Source organism: Tiliqua scincoides, chromosome 14 (genome assembly GCF_035046505.1).
Source record: "Tiliqua scincoides isolate rTilSci1 chromosome 14, rTilSci1.hap2, whole genome shotgun sequence".
Lineage (NCBI taxonomy): Eukaryota > Metazoa > Chordata > Lepidosauria > Squamata > Scincidae > Tiliqua > Tiliqua scincoides.
This window is the reverse complement of record NC_089834.1, coordinates 14,034,214-14,051,760: the sequence shown is the minus strand read 5'-3', so window position 1 is coordinate 14,051,760 and position 17,547 is coordinate 14,034,214. Positions and strand designations below refer to the sequence as shown.

Below are 17,547 nucleotides of genomic sequence, written 5' to 3'. Positions count from 1 at the left end.
GCCTCTCTGTCCTATAAGAGAAAAACATGCTTTTCATAACATGATCATGGCATTTGGTTGCCCTAAGGAAGACCTTTTATCAGAATCTATTGGACTGGTTACAGCTTCTCAGGAATAACAGCATCTTCTGGCACTGAGGTGAGTGTGAGGCTCTTGCTGCACGGAAGATTCCTGTCACAAAAAATTGGTTAGTGTGTAAGGTGCCCAGGACTCCTTCTGTGGCAGCGGAATTTTGTTAAGGGATGTATCTCTTCAGGAGTATGTCTTACTAGCTCCCATCTTCAGCATCTTTTTCCTCCCTAGAGGAATCCTCACTCCTTCCATAGCCTGTTCTGCCTCCTCACTTTTCCCTCTGATTCTTTCCAGAGCACATGGGAAACGCTGACGTGATTCAGCCAGGACTCAACCCTCTCCAGCCAAACTGCACCGACACTTTTGAATTTTTTCATGGTAAGAACGCTGCAAAAAACCAAACGCTCCATTTGCCAGCGTAACAGCCTCTTTTGCTGATAGCATTTAAGCAACTGTGTACAAAAAACTGTCATATTGTTGTACAAACTGTCATATTGTCCTGTAAGAGAGAGCAAATCATAATCTGTGACTTTCTTCATCTTTGCTCAGATATTTTCTTGTCCGGCCGTCCCAGCAATTACATCACTACCATGCCTGCCACTCCTTCTGTTGGTTCTCCCATGGTAGACACCTGCAGCCCTTCTTCCCAGGTAAGAAGACCTCCTGCTCTTCAGGTGGTCTGTTGCAGCCTTTTCAGGTGCATTTTTCCACCAGGCAGCAGGGCAAACATGTGTAATTGGGGCCAAACCAGCAGTTGCAGCAGACATTTTACTTTGATCTGAATTTGTAATAAGTCTTAAGTGGAACTTGGAAAAATGTCAGGTTTCTCTTCCTCCAGAACAGTTGTCCCCCCCCCCCCCCAGAAAAACCACCCAGAAAGATTGGGTGTTCCTATTACATTCCATTGGGGGTGGCATTTTTGAATGCACTTTCGTACCGATATGATGCACAATTAAAAAGTCGGCACCTCCAGGGAAGAAGTGCCACCCCAGAGCGTTAAAAAATGGCATACGCAACCCAGTCTGAGGTGATCGTCTCTTCCACATGTGTGAACTGACTTTGCTTATGATTTTATCCCTTCCAAAGAACTTCAAGTGGCACATACAGCATCTTGCCACACCTCCTTTTTATCCTTGCGACAGCGTTGTGTGGTTGATGAGAGACGCTGATTGTCTCAAGGTCTCCCGGCGAGGTTCACGTCTCAGTGGGGCTTGAACCTGCATCTTCCCCAGTCTGTGGTTGACACCCTGTCCACTACATCAGACTGGCTCTGTGTCCCGGTCATCAGTTAAAAAAAAACGTTGGGAGAGAGTAATTTGGGGGGGGGCTGATTTGTGAGGTTTAGCAAAATCCACCACTGAATCCAACATGGGTCTGGTTTTGGGAACCTCTGTACTTTGGAGGTACTTCGGAATTCTTGGCGCCTTGTTTGCTGAACGCTTCTCCCTCTCTTTTCAGGCTTCTGACCTCTCCTTGGGTCCTTTGCCCAACTCTCTTGTCTCCATGAACTTCAGTGAAGGGCTTGTCACCCCTCCAGTTCCTCCCCCCCTCGTTCCCTCCGGAGTGGATGTCAGTGCTGACCAGTGTCTTGACCTGAGGAGTGGGGGCTCCTTCCTGCAGTCACCTGGCTTCAGTTCCGAGTCCTCTTTGAGTGGTCAGCCGCAGTTCCTGCCGCAGTTCCCAGCCCTGATGCCGCTCCTCCAGCCGGATGTTCCGTCCCTGCCTCAGCAACAGGTGCCCTTGCCTCTCAATGCTGGAATGGTGTCCCAGGCATCTGTGTTTGCTCCTCCAGAGAACTCTAAGTTTGGCCTCTGCAAATCTTCCATCATCACTCACACAGCTTCCTCCACTCCGACGCACAACGTTCCTGCCACTACTTTTAGTCATAGCCAGACCAGCCTTCTGCGCACCCAGCTGCCAGTGGGAAGCATGGCTCTCCAGAGCGCTCCAGGGCAGCCTCTACTACAGCCCAGAGCTACTACCTTTGCATCCCCCCAGGCCAGGGCCGGGACAAGGCCTAAAAAGCCACAGAAGATAGTGCCTGCTCCGAAACTGGAAACTGTGTCCTTAGTGTTGAAAAACGCCTTCATTGCCCCAGGTGAGTGTCCTTGGCAGACCTGGGCCCCACTGCCTGATCTAATGAGTACGCATTTCTCTTCTGACAAAACACTCAGCATTCCTGCATAGGTGTCGCATTTGGCTTCTAGAAGTCTCATGTGGTCTCTATGTAGCGGATATGTTTCAGGCTTGAGGTCTGAAGAGCATTTCTCCGGTTCTCAGCTAGCGAAACAAGCTTCTCTCCATAGCTGTTGAGAGCCTGAGGAATGCTCTAAACAAGCATCTCTCTATCAGTAACACGAGGCTACAGACCTGTTTCTGATATATTCCAAAGCCTAATTATTTAATGAGCTTGAAAGCCTGAGATAGGCAGAGAGAGAGAGCAAGAGAGAGAAGTTTAAGGTCAAGGCTTCGTCTCCAGGCTGGCGCAAGCTAATCAGTTGAAGCTATTCCTGTATACTTGTCATTTTCCCATGTTTCTGAAATCAGGGGAGTTAATAAAAAAATTTTCACTTCTGCATTGGAGCTGCTAAGCACAAACATGCCTGTGTTGTTCTGCACATAACACTGATATACTCTACACACTTTATGACTTCTTGGGAGTCCTTCGGCCTGTTTCCCACAACTGGAGCAAGTGGTAGTTTCACGGAACTTGCTTGATGCAGTTTTTATAAACACATTGGTGCACCTTGTGACATGGGCTTGCATGTGGTGTCACTCCGCCTGTATGCTTGGGTGGTGTTACGGTTCAAATTTAGCCATTGGTTTAATTGTGTCCCAGAATGCCTCATGTTTCGTGCTCTATGGAAATCCTGTGTGCCAAGAATAGTGAAAGCCAAGTGATAATCTAGGCTATGATATCTGTGATTTGAGGATGACCGCCTGAGCCTACGTGCCTGGGTAAGCCTGTGTTGAGGTCTTGCACAACCCCAAGCTGTGCAAGAACCAGCACCTTTTGGTGAGCTCTTCTCTCCCCTCCTTCTCTGTTTTTATTTGGCTATTATTATTATTAACAGTATTTATATACCGCTTTTCAACTAAAAGTTCACAAAGCGGTTTACAGAGAAAAATCAAATAACTCAATGGCTCCCTGTCCCAAAAGGGCTCACAATCTAAAAAGATGCAAATGAATACCAGCAGGCAGCCACTAGAACAGACAGTGCTGGGGTGAGGTGGGCCATTTACTCTCCCCCTGCTAAAAAAAAGGAGCACCCACTTGAAAAAGTGCCTCTTACCCAATTAGCAGGGGCCAATTAGCAGGAGCTAACAACATAACTTACTCTAAAACCAGCACTAATTTCTGCTTTCTATGTTTCTTTATGCTTCAAGCAAGCATTCAACTTCCTTTTTTCTTCTTCGATCTCATGGTTAAATGCTTCTTTTACACATTTTAAAAGACAATCTTATGTTTTTTTTTTTAACCTGAAATACTACTGAATGGAGGGGGGCCTTTGTGGTTGTCACACAGCCGGACAGTCAGTGCCCTGCACAGCCATTTGGGAGGGAGGCAGCTTCCTGATCATCAGTTAAGGAGCAGCCAAATCTCCATTTTGCATAGCTGACTTCTACCAAAGCACTCTTCCCCAAGGAAGAAGTTGTGCATCTGACCTAAAGGGGCAGAGTACAGAGCTGCAAGTGGGCTTGCCTCTGCAGCTGGGTTTGTCTAGACGCACCCCAAATTAGCTTGCCCTTCCACCAGCTGACAGGCATCTCTTCCTGGTGTTGTGGATTGAAATCACAGTATTCTGCACTTGCCAGAGAAAGTGCAGAGCCATCTCTCTGTGTGCTGAAAATTGTGTGCGAGCGCATTGGAAGTCTAGCAGTAAGTCACTGCTGCTATAAGGGAGAGGCTGCGTCTTGGAGGTGCAGCACTTTCTCTGCATGCACAAGTTCCCAGGTTCGGTTTCTGGCACCTCCAGGTAGGCCAAATGCTTGTGAGCTGTTTCCAGTCAGTGCCAGTGTTTCCAGATGGACCAGTGTCTGACTTGGAAGGCAGCTGCTGCCACGTTCTTATAGTTCTTTAAAAGCTAAATGAAAAGCACCAGTTTTGTCCTGTCTGAGGATGCTCTTTCTCTAAGTGTTGATTTATTTTTATTTTTATTCTTTTGCCCTGTTCTGGTTCTGGTTCTGGCTCTAACTCCCACTGTGTCTTTCAGCTGCCTTTCAGGGACAGCCCAGAGCTGTGATTGTAGCCCCAGCACCTTTGAAGAGAGATGGGATTCTGGCCCCTGGAATGTCCCAGCCCAATGTGGTGATTGCACCGTCAGGAATGGCCAGGGTAAGAAGCAAGATCTTTCTCTGGTGGGGAGAGGACTGTGGCATGTTGATGGGGATTCCCAACCCAAGACAAATGTTGTGCTTTTCCTTTCTGCGTGTTCTTAGGCACCCAGAACAACAGAATTTCACAGCGGTCTTCTGCTGAGCCCAGGCCAGCAGTCTTCAAGCCCCCAGCCGGTCGCGGCTGCAGTTCCACACCTTTTTTCTCCCAGCACGATCCAGGAAGCATCGCTGAAAGGCGAGCAGGCCTCTTCTCACACAGCCGGCTCACAGATGTCCTTGCCTTCACCGAGTAAGTTGAAGGAAACGCCACTTCTTCATGTCTTTTGGAATTGTGCTTAACTGTGACGTTTTTGTCACCCTTTTGCTGGACCAGGGGACATCCACTAAAATTGAGTGTTGGGCGGGTTAGAACAGACAAAAGAAAATATTTCTTTACTCAGCGTGTGGTCGGTCTGTGGAACTCCTTGCCACAGGATGTGGTGATGGCGTCTAGCCTAGACGCCTTTAAAAGGGGATTGGACAAGTTTCTGGAGGAAAAACCCATTACGGGGTACAAGCCATGATGTGTATGCGCAACCTCCTGATTTTAGAAATGGGTTATGTCAGAATGCCAGATGCAAGGGAGGGCACCAGGATGAGGTCTCTTGTTATCTGGTGTGCTCCCTGGGGCATTTGGTGGGCCGCTGTGAGATACAGGAAGCTGGACTAGATGGGCCTATGGCCTGATCCAGTGGGGCTGTTCTTATGTTCTTAAACTACAATTCCCAGGAGGCCTTGCAGGTCTCTTGTTATCTGGTGTGCTCCCTGGGGCATTTGGTGGGCCGCTGTGAGATACAGGAAGCTGGACTAGATGGGCCTATGGCCTGATCCAGTGGGGCTGTTCTTATGTTCACACTCCAAGCAGCTTATAGCATAGGACAGTGTCTTACAATCCAGGAGACATGATACAAGGGGAAAAGGGAATAGGGAGGGAAGGGACTCCGGTGCTGGCATTTGCAGAGATTCATAGGGCACCATATTGGTTCCAGGTTAAGTGGTGGATCTACTCTGTGACTTTGTTTCAGCTGTGAGCTCTTGTGAATGCAGGGGTGAGGCAAGTAGGCGGAACTTTAACTGTACAGTCATGCCTCGTTATCCGCGGGGTTCCATTCCTGGAACCCCTGTGGATAATGAAATCCGCAGGTGAGGCAAGCCAGACCCTCTGAATGCAACCAGAGCTGTGCTCTGGTCACACCTGAAGGATATTCTGAGGGCTGGGGAGGCCGCGTACGTGTTGAAAACCGGAAGTTGCATTTTATGCCTTTAGAAGGCATTCTTGGGGCTGTATGTGGCCTCCCTGCTCTCAGAACACTCTCCGGACGCAACTGGACTACAGCTCTGGGTCCCAGTCCAGATTATCAAATTCAGATTATTAAATTATTGGAGGGTCCAGGTCCAGATTATTAAATCTGTGAGTTCCAAATCCACAGATAAACAGGCACAACTTGTATGTGCACACGTGGTGGAAGGGGATCTAGATAAGTTGCTGATTCTTTTCTGGAGAAACTACCGTGGCATCTCGGGCTAGGAAACTTCAGTTCCAGAATTGCGTTCAGGGTTCAGCTTCATAGGGAGGCTGTTGCTTGATTGATAATTCCGTTAGCTGCAGAAAGTTTCTCTTGGACCAATTGTTTATCTGGTTTTTTTCCTTCTTTTTCAAAGGTCAGGACTGCCAGCCATCGCCCTGCCCTTCTGAACAAAGCCTCAGTCCTCAGTCTCCCCAGAACAGCTGCTCAGGAAAAGCCTCAACTGATCCTCAGATGGCCGTGTATAAGGTTTGCGTTTTGGTCCTTTCTTCATCTGGGGTCACTTTATTGACCCATCAGAACCATAGAGGCCCAGAAGAATTTACAGGGTGCAGCATGTGGATGCTTGGAATGAGGGATATTACGTCCCTCATGAGGGGTGGATGCTTGGAATGAGGGATATTACGAACATGGAGGCCTCCTGTTGCTCCTCTCTGTGTTGTCTGGCCCCTCTTCTCCCCCCCCTCCCCCGCCGTCGCCTCACTTACAACAACAGCCTGTGGTCTGGCCCTTTATTCGCTGTGCACTAAAGACGTTGTTGTTGGGAGCCGGTAAGGCCTCCTATATGGTCTGGCATTACTCTACTATGCAGGCAAAAGGCCTGCATTCTACTTCATGTTAATTCGGCCCCCCCCCGTTCCCCCACATCCTCATCTTCTGATGTTGAGGTGGAAATGACGAAGGCAACAAAAAGAGCAAGCTTTTCCTTCTTGTTTCCACAGACTCGCAGGATGAAGCATATTTCTGCAGAGCAGAAGAGAAGGTTTAACATCAAGATAGGCTTCAGTACCCTCAACAACTTGGTGTCGGTAAACTCTAAATCGGTGAGTTTTTCTCTCTGCTGCCTACACCCCAAAACAGGATTTCTCGTCCTTGCACACAGGGTGGTGAGCACTAAAGTGCAGTTTTTTCTTGTATTTGCAATCTTTTATTCTACCAGTTTTGCTAATTTCCATTTTATTCTGGTTTAGCTGCTCTTGGAGAGGAGCAAGGAGCTATGCAGGGTGTAGAAGGCGCTCCCATTGGAGTCTTGTCCAGCTGCCCTTCTGGCTTCTAACACACTTTTGCCAAGCACTTTCAAGGGTATCTTTGGAGCCAAGAGGGCTAGAAACTTAATTTTTAAAAGAAGAAAAAACAAGATTCTTAGGAAGAGGAATTCTTGCTGTACCACATTCCATGGCTCTTCTACAGTCCTGCAGAATCAGGACATGCACACATAGATAACTCTCGAGTGACTGGAGGTACTTCTTCCTCTCGTTCTGTGAGCTTTGTAGGGGCAACTGGTCACACATGCTATTCAGTTGTGTTGACTCCCATATTTTTCTGGGCCCAGTTTAAAGGTTTGGTTATATCAAAGCTCTGCGTGGTTTGGATCTGAGCTCCAAAGAGCCACTTCCTGCCATGGAAACCAGTTTGCCAGTTGAGATGATTGGCAGAGGCCCTGCTTCATATCCTTCCACCCTCGAAGGTACAGCAGGCAGGGCCTTTTTAGTCACGGTGTCCAGGCTTTAGAATTCTCCCTCCCCCAGGATTTGGTCCCCACCCTACAGATCTTCTGACTTTTGTTAACAGCCATTTTTTATTACAGCAGGTGTCTAGTCTAGATTGGCATTTTCCCTGAGTTGTGGTTGGTTTTGTTGTGTTGTTGCCACATTGGTTTTTCTGCTGCTTAGATAGCTGACTACTTACTTGTTTTCTTTTCATTTTTGTGTTGTTTGTTTTGTTGTGATGCGTTTGATTTTATGCTGTATGTCACAGGGCGTGGGGGGCGGCTCTCTAGTTGTCAAGGAGCCTAAAAGTAAGGTGATGCAGTAGTCTTCATACCTACTGGTGAGCCTGCAACACTCAGTCTGAGCCCTTCTCCCTCTTCTCCAGGGCAGCCATGCCCTCACGCTCCAGAAGGCTGTGGAATACATCGCGAAGCTACAGCAGGAACGATCCCAGATGCAAGAGGAAACCAAGCGCCTCCGGGAGGAGATTGAGGAGCTAAATGCGACTATCATGTGAGGGTTAACACCCCCAGGATCCCTTTTATGAACCATGTGGGCCACAGGGTGCCTTTCTGATGCCCTGTAAGCCCATGGCACCCTGGATGGAGGCAGAGCATCTGGCGAGGAACAAAGCTCCCAAGCAGAGTCCTGTGAGGAGAAATGAGTCTCACTTTCTGGTTAGCACGAAGAGTGTGTCAGGTGCTGTACAGGGCCCGGAAGTGTCACTGTGCCAGTGCTCAGGGTGGGGAGGAAGAAGGCAGGTTTGCTCAGTTTGGATGAGGTGGGAACACAAAGCAGCTCCCTTGGCATTGCCTTGACTGAGCAGCTGCTGTGCTTTGAGATTTTTTCATTGTGGTTGCTTCAGAACAGGAACGTGAATTTTGTCTGAGTTCCTTTTTCTTCTTCAGTTCTTGTCAGCAGCAGCTGCCTGTGACTGGTGTTCCCATCACACGGCAGAGGTTTGATCAGATGCGGAGTATGTTTGAGGAGTACGTCAAAAACAGGACTCTGCAGAATTGGAAGTTCTGGATTGTATCCTTTCTTGTGAGCGTTATGTGAATTTGGGAGGAAAAGCAGGTGGCGTTCACCTTTGTTCTGCTGGCTGTTGCATTCAGGGCTGCCTCCCTCCTCCAGCGGCTGCAGCATTTCCTACTGATGCAGCGATGAAGAGACAAGAGGTTGCTGAGGTCTGCCTGGAAGCCCTGGTTCCCTAATCCCAGAGGGTTCCTTGACTGTGTTCATTCAGCGGTGCTGGGAATGTACTCTGTAGGTGCTCAAAGATGAACAATTTATTATTATGTATTCCAAAATTTTCTTTCCTTGTGTTATCCAACACCTTCTCTTTGGTGTTTCGACAAATTCCTTTTTATATTTTAACACCTCACGGGTCTGTTGGTGATTGAACACAACCAGTGCTTGGCTCCTGGACTCCTAGCTACACACTATACTGTAGGCTTTGTGTGACTGGGAGGAAGGCTTTTGAGTATGGTCTCTCTCTACCTAGCTTTGTCCTCATGGTGGCAGTAGAGACCATAGTGTTTGATCCTGGTTAAAGGGACTGAGGGGGAAAGAGGAAAAGCATCAGCATCAGGGCTCCCTGCCCCCCTCTCACCCCATCACCACAGCTATCCAGAAATTACCCTACGAACAAATAGGGTAAGTCTAGGGTTTCTAAGTCTAGGGTTTCCTGGAAAGTCAAGAGGAATTTTTTGCATCAGTGGCAGAGACTACTCATTGGAAGCCTTGATTTTCTAAGATAGGGGAGAGATGGGAGGGGATTCTCCAAGCTTCAGTTGAAACAGCCACTCATACTACAGGAAATGAGTAATGTCGGAGGTGCTTGTAGGAAAGGAGCATTTTTTGTTGATGTTTCAAGACCTTGTTTGTAGTACATTCCACATATTGTTAAACTTGGGGAAATTGGAGGGACTGGGCACTCCAAAGCCTTGAAGGTGTGCTGTTTGCAGAGCCACCTCGAGTTGCTTTGGTGAGTTGATGCCTTTGGTGTTCTCTTACCCCAGGATGCCTCTTGACTGGCCCATTTGCAAATGCCTTGCCAGCAGGGTTGTGCTTGTCGCAGAAGGACATTACTTCTGAATGTGGGGATTCTGTTGAGCTATTGTGGCAAATAATTTATTCGATCCGTTCCTTGTGAATTTGCTTAGTGCCCCTTAAAAGCTGTCTCTAGTCACCATCATCACATCACACCCTGGAATGCACAGTGCGCTTCAGAGAGTTACAGTGCCTGACATGCCTTTTTTCGTGGGAACATGAGTGTGTTTTTAAGATCCTTAACTCGTATTGCAGTTCAGCATTATCATTAATCCCTTGTTTGAAACCTTCAACGGGATGGTGTCTACAACCAGCCTGGAGGAGCTCAACCAGACGGCGTTGTCCTGGGTAGAGCAGCATTGCTCCCTTCCCATTTTGAGACCGAGTAAGTAGAAGTTTGCTCTCGGGAGTCAGAAATGCCCATTCAGAATGTCTGTGTGGTTTCTTAAGCCTAAAAGGAGTCTAGGCCAAGACTCTGTATTCTCTGCATTTTTTAGAAATCTCAACTTAATGTAAATGTATGCAGATCGACCTTTCTTCCTTTTTGCGGCCATAATATATTCTGCTTGCTGGGTATGGAACAGCTATCTAGAGCAGGGGTGTCCAAAGTTTTTGGCAGGAGGGCCACATCATCTCTCTGACACTGCGCTGGGGGCCGGGGGAAAAAAAGAATTAATTTACTTTTGAAATTTGAATAAATTTACATAAATGAATATATGAAAGATGAACCTATATGAATGAATGAAGGTCTTGCAAAAGATCAAGGCCTATAAAAGGCCTTGTACAAAGCAAGACTGGCCTTTCCTTCACTGCCACTGCTGCATCACAGATGTAAAACAGCAAGCAGTGGAGGGAGCTCTCATCCCACAGCTCATGCAAGGCATCAGACAGTTGCTCTCACACTGAGCGCAGTTGCGTCGGGCCAGTGTAGGCTCCAACAAATCTCCGGAGGGCCAGAGGCTCATTGGAGACTGGGCGCTCCCTGAGGGCCGCATTGAGAGGCCTCGAGGGCCGCAAGTGGCCTCAGGGCCGGGTTTTGGGCACCCCTGATCTAGAGCACCAGTAGCTGACCCCAGGAAACCCTGCTTAAAACCCACTCTGCCTTTTGCGAGGCCTTGCCCACACATTTTCCAGCCTGGGTTATGTGTCACAGCAGCTATTCAGAACTTAACAGATAAGGTACACCGAGAACACTTGATAAGCAGAAAAATTTATTTTTAAAATTGATATGAGTGTTTAATAGTAAACAGTATAGTAAGTTGCCTTGGATTTTTTTTTTTTAATGGAATGGCAAAGTGCAAGTATTCTTAATAAGCAAACCTACAAGGGTGCGTAAAGCAAGCTATTATTTGCTTTTCAGCAACTGTTGTGCAGTCATATACTGCCCCTGGAACATGGACTTTCAGCTGTTGATAGACACCTCCTAAATTCTTCTCCAAATGTATCTAATCCCCTTTTGAAGCCCATGAAGCCATTGTCCATTCTCACACCTTTGTGCAGAGAATTTTGTACGTTTGTGACGCACTGTATGGAGTACTTCCTTCTGTTCTTCTCCTGCCAACTAATTTCATTGGCTGGCCCCCAAGTATAATGCCGCTTTATGTAAGAAAATACAGGGGGTGGGGGGGTGAAAGTATTTTTTTATTAGCAGGTTGGGTTCCGTTTGTTTAATATTGTCACAGGAGTTTTCGTATCAATGGAGGCGGCTTATATTTTAGCCTCCGAAGTAGGTCAGCAACATTCTGTGTAGACATGTGGTATTGGTTGGTATTGTTGTGTGTTGCATGGCATTTTTTGCAAGTACTTAACAAATCTGTTTTTTGTCATTTTGCTAATTGATTCTGAGCTTTGGTGTGCCTGGTGCAACAGGGCTTGCCCTGACCTACATATTTCCTGAGGCTTCGTTGGAGTCCTGTTGCAAGCAGATTCTACTCCTTTGGCAATCAGACTCTTAATTTTGGGTTTGTTCTTCATTTTTGCCTCTCTTCTCTCTATTCCAGTGGTGTTGAATACTCTTCGGCACTTGAGCATAACCACCTCTATTCTCTCCGACCCAGCACGGTTGCCAGAACAGGCCACCGAGGCAGTTATTAAGAACAGCAACGCAGCTGGAGAAGCCTTACCAAAGATGGCAGCATGACTTCCTTTAAGCCACAGCGAAAATCCAAGTTTCACAGGACCGAGTGACGCCCTTGTGGTTGATTCAGCTTCCAGCATGTGTGGGACCCCTTGACACTGGGCTGCACATTGTAGTGGGGGAGGGGCCAAGGGATAATCCTTTGATGCCGGACTTGGGTTCACTCCAGTGGGAAAGCCAACTCAGGTAAACAAGCAGGGTGCAAGGCCTGCGCCCAGCAATGTATTGAGATGTATGCAGCACTAATAATTTGCATATCCTGACCTCAAGCATGGAAGCTCTGAGAGAGCGGAGACACCACAAGAGGTGTAGTGTTAAAAGGGAAACACGCTTCCAGCTTCTTGAAATGTAACCTGCTTTTTATTTTGTGTTGTAGTTGGTCTCCTTCTGTGTAGTCAGGAAAAGGCCCAGTGTTATACAAAGCAGAGTTTAGACATGTGGTTTGAAGAGTGGATCTGCTTTGCCCAGCCACCGTTGAAACTGGCAGTCGGGGGGGGGGGGAGAGATCCTCAACAGTTTTGTGAGACAGCCTTGGGAGGTAGTGGGCAGGAAAGGTGCTGGTTTAAAGGAAAAGGTGAGGCATCGCATGAGGTGTCCAGAAGCCTTTAGGCATAGCAGAAGCAGCTCCTTGGATTCCGTCCAGTGACTAGAATGGGAGATGGGTTCCTAACGCAAGGAGAAGCAAGGAATTCCTCTGCGGTACAAAAGCTTGCTATAAGCATTGAGGCTGCAATTCTAGGCAGACTTACCTGGGACTAAGCCCCGTTGATCAAGGGGACTTGTTGACTTGTTTCTAAGTATGATGCCTAGGACTACACTGTGAATGAACTAGTCCTGGGCTAGCTCTTTTTATTTTTCCTTTTAATTCTGAGATGTATTTTATTAGTACAGGATCACCTTGAGATTTATAGCATTTGTCTAGCCAGTGTACTGTTTCCTTTCCCCTCCTGCTGTTGATTTCTGGTGGTTAGGTCAGGACAGCATGGCAGAGGAGTGAAGGGTGTTTTGTTTTGTTTTTAAAAACTGTGTGCACTCAGTCCTTTTCAAATAGTGATTTCTTAACTGTCAAGAAACTTTGGACTGTAGGCTTACTGAATCTCTACAGGTAACAAAACAGCCTTGTGGACAAGTCCATGAAAACAACCAGCTCATGTTGTGTAATATGAATAAATCAACCCAGAAATATGTTCTCGTCACCCATAATAGCAGCTTCTCTTTGCAATGACCCTCTGTGGGCTGGCATAATGTGCTTAGTCCTTTGACCCCTGATATAATTTTGTGTTATTTATTTCCCCTTTTAACAGTAATGGAGGTTAAGAGCAGTGCCAACATAAACCTTAAGCCCAGTTAAGTGAATTTGTGCAGTAGACAGGCAGGCTTGGGACAATTCCCAAAGCTTGATCGTAGACCCTTAATCATGTTTCAGGAATCGGAAACAGTATGCCTCCCTCGTCCTTCTATGCCTTGAATGTTCACACCACAACAATCAAGATAGCTAATAATGCAATTGTTAAGTTTATAATGGCTAAATATACAATGCAGGCATCGTACCTCTTACTTCTGAATTAGTGTTTTCCACTCCATATTGATTCAACTGGGTTTGGATGGGCAAGGTGTGCATGCATGTGAGTAGGTATTAATGTGTGTTTCAAGAGCATATTGATGTCGTAAGAGGTTGTCCTAATACTGTGAATCAATTTTGTTTCCTAACTTTAATTACCACAACTATTTGTGCACTTCATGCTTGCTTTGCTCTAATTTTAAAAGCCTGGAGTGTTGTGAACTTAACCTACGAGATGCTCAGGGGGCTGAAGAATCCAGGGTTACTCCTTCTTTCTCCTTGGAGCTCAGCAGTTTCTTGATGTTCCTCAATGGGCTGCGTTTGCAGAAGGGACCAAATTCCTTCCCTCTGCACTCGGCCTCCTTGGTTGTAGCAGGTGTTCTATGGACTTGCTCAATGGTTTGTGCTATTTTCCCTGCTCCCCCTCTGAAAATTCAACTTTCTCAGGTCTTGGGCTGATGAACTTCCTCTTTTGCCCCAGTTATGCACATAACAATGCAAACTTTGTCAAGAGAAGACGTGGTAAAGGGCAGCAAATCAGGCTGATTGAAAATCAACTAAAAATGCAGCAATAATTTTGGCTCATTCCCAACTGAGAATCAAAACCAATGTTGGGTTAGAGCTGCAGTGGTCATTGTCTTGGGCCCAGACCTTCCTTGGCCAAATAATGCCCCTAATTAGGGACTGAATGTATTTTCTGTTCTAGATCTGAACAAGAGCAGCATTTACCATCTGACTTCAGAAGTGGATTTAACCAAGAAGTATTTTTATTCTCAGTGAAATAGGCCTGAAATTTCTGCTTATGCGATCTGATCTTATACATGATAACTTAAAAGCAAGACTCACTGTGTCCTATCGGTAGACATGTTTGGAAAAGGTGTTATTTGCCTTACTCAGAAGTAAGCTCATTGTGTTCAGTAAGATTTAGGCTCTAATCCTCTTATTCACTGGAAACAAACACCTCTAGATTTTAGCCTTAGACATTTGTTTTGAATGCACTTGGAATTGGCCTGTCATGAAAAGTACTAGCTGCATTTCTAAGTCATGTAAGATATAAGTTGTTTCTGGTTTGAAAACTTTTTAAGATTCTCTGTTGGGTTGTTCAGGGCCCTTTTCACACAACCTACATAACTAGCTGCTTACAGCACCCAAGAGCACAGCTGGTTCACACATTACATTCTTGATAGAGCTAAAATAAGAGCTCCCTTCAGGGAAATGGTTTGACTTTGTATTCCATGTTTTGGTGATTTGTGAAAAAATGTCCTTGTGCTTAAGAACATTTTGTTTGACCCACAAAGTTGTTTGCTACTTACCGGTAAAAGGGTATCCACTTCTATGAACTTGTGATCCAAGATCTTGGGATACTTTGCAGCTTGAAGATGCAAGAAGAGAAAAGTTTTCATAACAAAGCAGAACTACCCAGTGCACCTCAGACACATCACATGACACGTCCTGCTCTCTAGGTCACTCAGGATCTGCAGAATTTCATTTTGGGGTGTCATACAGTGCAGCTAAACATTCAGTGAGAAAATATAACTGCCTGAAGTGAGCCTTAATCTTGCAGTATCTGAAGTACTCTCATTTGGAGGTATCCACCCTTACTCTTGTGACATTTCTTGGACCCAAGAGCGTTGTTCCTCCTGGACTCTAAAGCACACACTATTTGTCTCCTACTGGTCCCCCCAGCTCACTTTTTTTGTACAAGACACAGGCACAGGTCTGTAGCTTTTTACTTCTTTCTGATATTGAGGCTCTGGTTGTGTTCCCATCACCCGTTGCTTCACTTGTGTTCCACAGTTGGTGCTGAAGAAGGAGTTGAGTATACTCTTCCAGGAGGAGCAAACCTCTCTACTCCTGCACTGTTGGCAACTACAGTATGATCTTCCCAGGGTGCCTCTGACGGCCATAAAATAGTTGAATTCTTTAGGAAACTGGCAATTTCAGTGCAAAAACAGACCAGTTTTTATGAGGGCTCACAAGATATTATTTGGGAACGCAATTGAAGAGGGCTGTGAAGTATTATTTGGGAACGCAATTGAAGAGGGCTGTGAAGTATTATTTGGGAACGCAATTGAAGAGGGCTGTGAAGTGTACACGCACACAACATATTTGAGCCTTGTGTGTAAAAAGATAAAGTTCATTTACATAGTATTGTGAGGAATGGTGGAAGGACAACTTTTCTGTACCTTTAAATCATTTCAGTTGCATATCCGTGAAGCAAGGAAATTCCTCTTCTGCGTCCATTGTTAAAGGTATAGGAACATTGTCCTTTGCATCTAGTTTTGTGAGTACTGTACAGATCTAATGGGCCCTTGTGCCTACGGTGTGTGATGATGTTTGTTCAAATGAATCCAACCCATGCTTCCATTCTTCTTGTCTAAAACCTCCATAAGATTGTATCCACCAAGCAGAGAAAGTGGCAAGCAAGCAGGTCAGGGTTTTGAGCGGCTTTGTAAAGTTCTTTGTGTGGTACAAAAGTAGTTTCAATATGATTGTTCAGCGTGATTTGCTTTTGGGCAAAGCTTCAGTCTGAGATGCACCCTTACAACATTTTTAAAGGGGAATGAAATTGGAGTTACAAGCAATATATATGTGTGTGTTTATATAAATTTCTTCAGTCATTATTTGGGTGACATTTGCTTCCCTTGCAGCTGCGTTGATAAAAATTCTTTTATAATGGATGGATTTTATTTCATGTTTAAAATTTCAGTCAGCTTGGGCAGATAGCAATTTCAAACATGTCCTTGTTTCGGCCTTGTCTTAAGGGCTATTTTTTTTCCTCTGTTGCATGAAAACGTCTCCTGTGCTACGGTTCTGTGGCACCCTCTTGAGTTGGTCTCTTTGACAATGCAATTGCATTAAAAAAATTTTTTTTTTACCAATTACAACCAAAATAAATACTATTTTTTGGAAGAAATGCTGACCTGTATCTTGTCTGCTTTCAGTTAGAGGGGCAGAGCATTCAAAGCTTAGACCAGGACGTGCCATTTTTGAACATATGAAGCTGCGTTCTCAGGTCCTTCTCCCAAGGTGTTAAGTTTGGGCAGGGACATTATGTCTGGAGAGAATTTCCTCTTCCCCACTGGCAGAGCTAGATAGCTAAGATGCCGAAAGAAGAGGCTGTCCAACATTAGAGGAACACGCATACAGGCAGGATTCCTGCTGCAGCTGACATTCGTGTTTATTCGCGTTTGCATTGGGTTTCTCAATAAACGCAGCTTACAAGATGGTGTTGGTCCCAGGTTGCAGGGGAGTGGACAAAGCCCTGCCTACCTCCTTTGGCACTTGGGCGCTACTGCTGCAATTGGTAATGAGGGCCTTATCATAAGTGTTGGTTTTAAAACCTTTTCATATATAGTTGAGAAGACTCGATTCTGTGATCAGATGCAAAATGCACTGGGCACATCCACAAAAGGGAAACTGGGAGCAGCGCCCATGCGAGTGGGGCATAGGGGATAAATTGTGACTGGGGTCAAAAAGGGGGGCCTAGGAGCCAAAGTTGGAGGCCCAAACATTTCCTGGGATCCTATATTTTCCAATCTCACCAGAACCCATGAGAATGGGGGGGCGAGGGGGGGGAATACATCCTACCAGGAAAGGGGGTCAGGGAGCCAGAAATTTCCAGTGTCTCAGAAAATGTTGGCATATGTTGTGTGAAGACTGGCATTTGCATTTAGTGTAAACCAATGTAGTTTTACATATTCATCGAAATTATGATTGGATGGCTGCATGTATCCAATGGAGAAGGGAAGGGGTCCAAAAGAAACTCTGTAACCCCTGATAAAATTCCTCTCAGAGGCCCTGGCTAGGGAAGGCCCATTCCTGAGGCACGAGCCCAGAAATGGCCAGGTGGCTTCCTCTTCCCCCAGCAGGTGGGGCGCGCATGGGCCCCCCTTCCTTCGGCTGTGCTGAGCAGGCAGTCGGTCGGCCCTTGTTCCTTCCGCAGTCAGAACCTGACACCTGGTGACAAAAACCCACTTCCCAAAATGGGTTCCACGAGGCCACTCCTGGTTCCGGCCTTTTTTCTTGTTACCTCAACACTGTGGGGGGCGGGGGGGGAGGAAGGTGCTGACTTTCACCTGCCTTTCCCCCCTTGGTGCCTTCAAGCAGGCACACTGCTATGGAGAAAGGGGGCAGCCCTTGACCAGCTCCCCTTGCCCTCCATGAGGCGCAGGGCTGGTGCCTGGCAAATGGCCGCTCTGAGGCCTGGCCCTTGGGGGCAAACGGCAGTGCCCACTTGCCTCCCTGCTTGTTTTCCACACTTTGTACTGCCCTTTCCTCCAGGGAGCTCAGGGCTTCACGCCCCACTCTTCCACACCTTTTATCCTCTCA

General features: G+C 46.5%; 1 protein-coding gene across 1 annotated transcript in view; it reads left to right on the top strand.

The window, feature by feature from the left end:
• MLXIP (MLX interacting protein) overlaps positions 1–16,115 on the top strand; it is a 39,967-nt gene extending 23,852 nt beyond the window's left edge. Inside the window, exons 7-17 of the mRNA XM_066609997.1 lie at positions 367–450; positions 622–722; positions 1,531–2,170; positions 4,287–4,408; positions 4,513–4,699; positions 6,112–6,224; positions 6,698–6,799; positions 7,851–7,978; positions 8,374–8,497; positions 9,773–9,902; positions 11,518–16,115. Coding sequence (XP_066466094.1) covers positions 367–450; positions 622–722; positions 1,531–2,170; positions 4,287–4,408; positions 4,513–4,699; positions 6,112–6,224; positions 6,698–6,799; positions 7,851–7,978; positions 8,374–8,497; positions 9,773–9,902; positions 11,518–11,657 — 1,871 coding nt within the window. The 3' untranslated portion in view covers positions 11,658–16,115. The remainder of the gene's footprint in view (positions 1–366; positions 451–621; positions 723–1,530; positions 2,171–4,286; positions 4,409–4,512; positions 4,700–6,111; positions 6,225–6,697; positions 6,800–7,850; positions 7,979–8,373; positions 8,498–9,772; positions 9,903–11,517) is intronic.
• The last annotated feature ends 1,432 nt before the right edge of the window (positions 16,116–17,547 follow it).